Source organism: Buceros rhinoceros, unplaced genomic scaffold (genome assembly GCF_000710305.1).
Source record: "Buceros rhinoceros silvestris isolate BGI_N320 unplaced genomic scaffold, ASM71030v1 scaffold34826, whole genome shotgun sequence".
Taxonomy (NCBI): domain Eukaryota; kingdom Metazoa; phylum Chordata; class Aves; order Bucerotiformes; family Bucerotidae; genus Buceros; species Buceros rhinoceros.
In genome coordinates this window covers 1-457 of record NW_010419878.1, presented here as the reverse complement: position 1 = coordinate 457, position 457 = coordinate 1, and the positions used below count along the sequence as shown (strand labels likewise).

The 457-nt window shown below is 61.7% G+C and overlaps 1 protein-coding gene across 1 annotated transcript in view; it reads left to right on the top strand.

The window, feature by feature from the left end:
• The window catches only part of IQCC (IQ motif containing C), a gene marked incomplete at both ends in the record, with an annotated part of 868 nt that extends 474 nt beyond the window's left edge, over positions 1–394 (top strand). The window contains one exon of the mRNA XM_010139111.1: positions 234–394. Within this exon, the coding sequence (XP_010137413.1) occupies positions 234–394 (161 nt within the window). The remainder of the gene's footprint in view (positions 1–233) is intronic.
• Positions 395–457: the final 63 nt, after the last annotated feature.

The window sequence follows — 457 nt, the reverse complement described above, 5'->3', positions numbered from 1 at the left end:
TCCTCCTCTGGGTGAGTTCGGTCCCAAGTCAAACACCAAACCTGCCCAGTGACACCACGGGCCTGGTCCCCAGGCACCCGCCTTGCCTGGTCGTACCGAACTCCTGCAGCACCGCTCTCTAACGTTAATTTTCACTGTGCCTGGAAGGGAAGCACTTTAAAAAGCTCATGGTGGTTCAGACCAGAGCGGGGTTGTGGCAGGAGCACTGCTAACGGCCCTTCTCCGACTGGCAGGGAGCCCCCAGCGGGACCTTTACAGTCCCTTTTCCTGCATTTCCCTCTCTTGCCCATTTGGGACTGCGATGCTGTGAAACCTCCAGCCCCGCTGCAGAGCGAGGAAGAACCGGGCTCGGCAGGTGATGGCGACACAGCGAGACCCCCGGATCGCGGGGCTGGTGCCAAGACTTGCTCGGAGAGGGGGCGCAGTGCCCCGATGGAGAGCGAGGAGTGGCAGGACG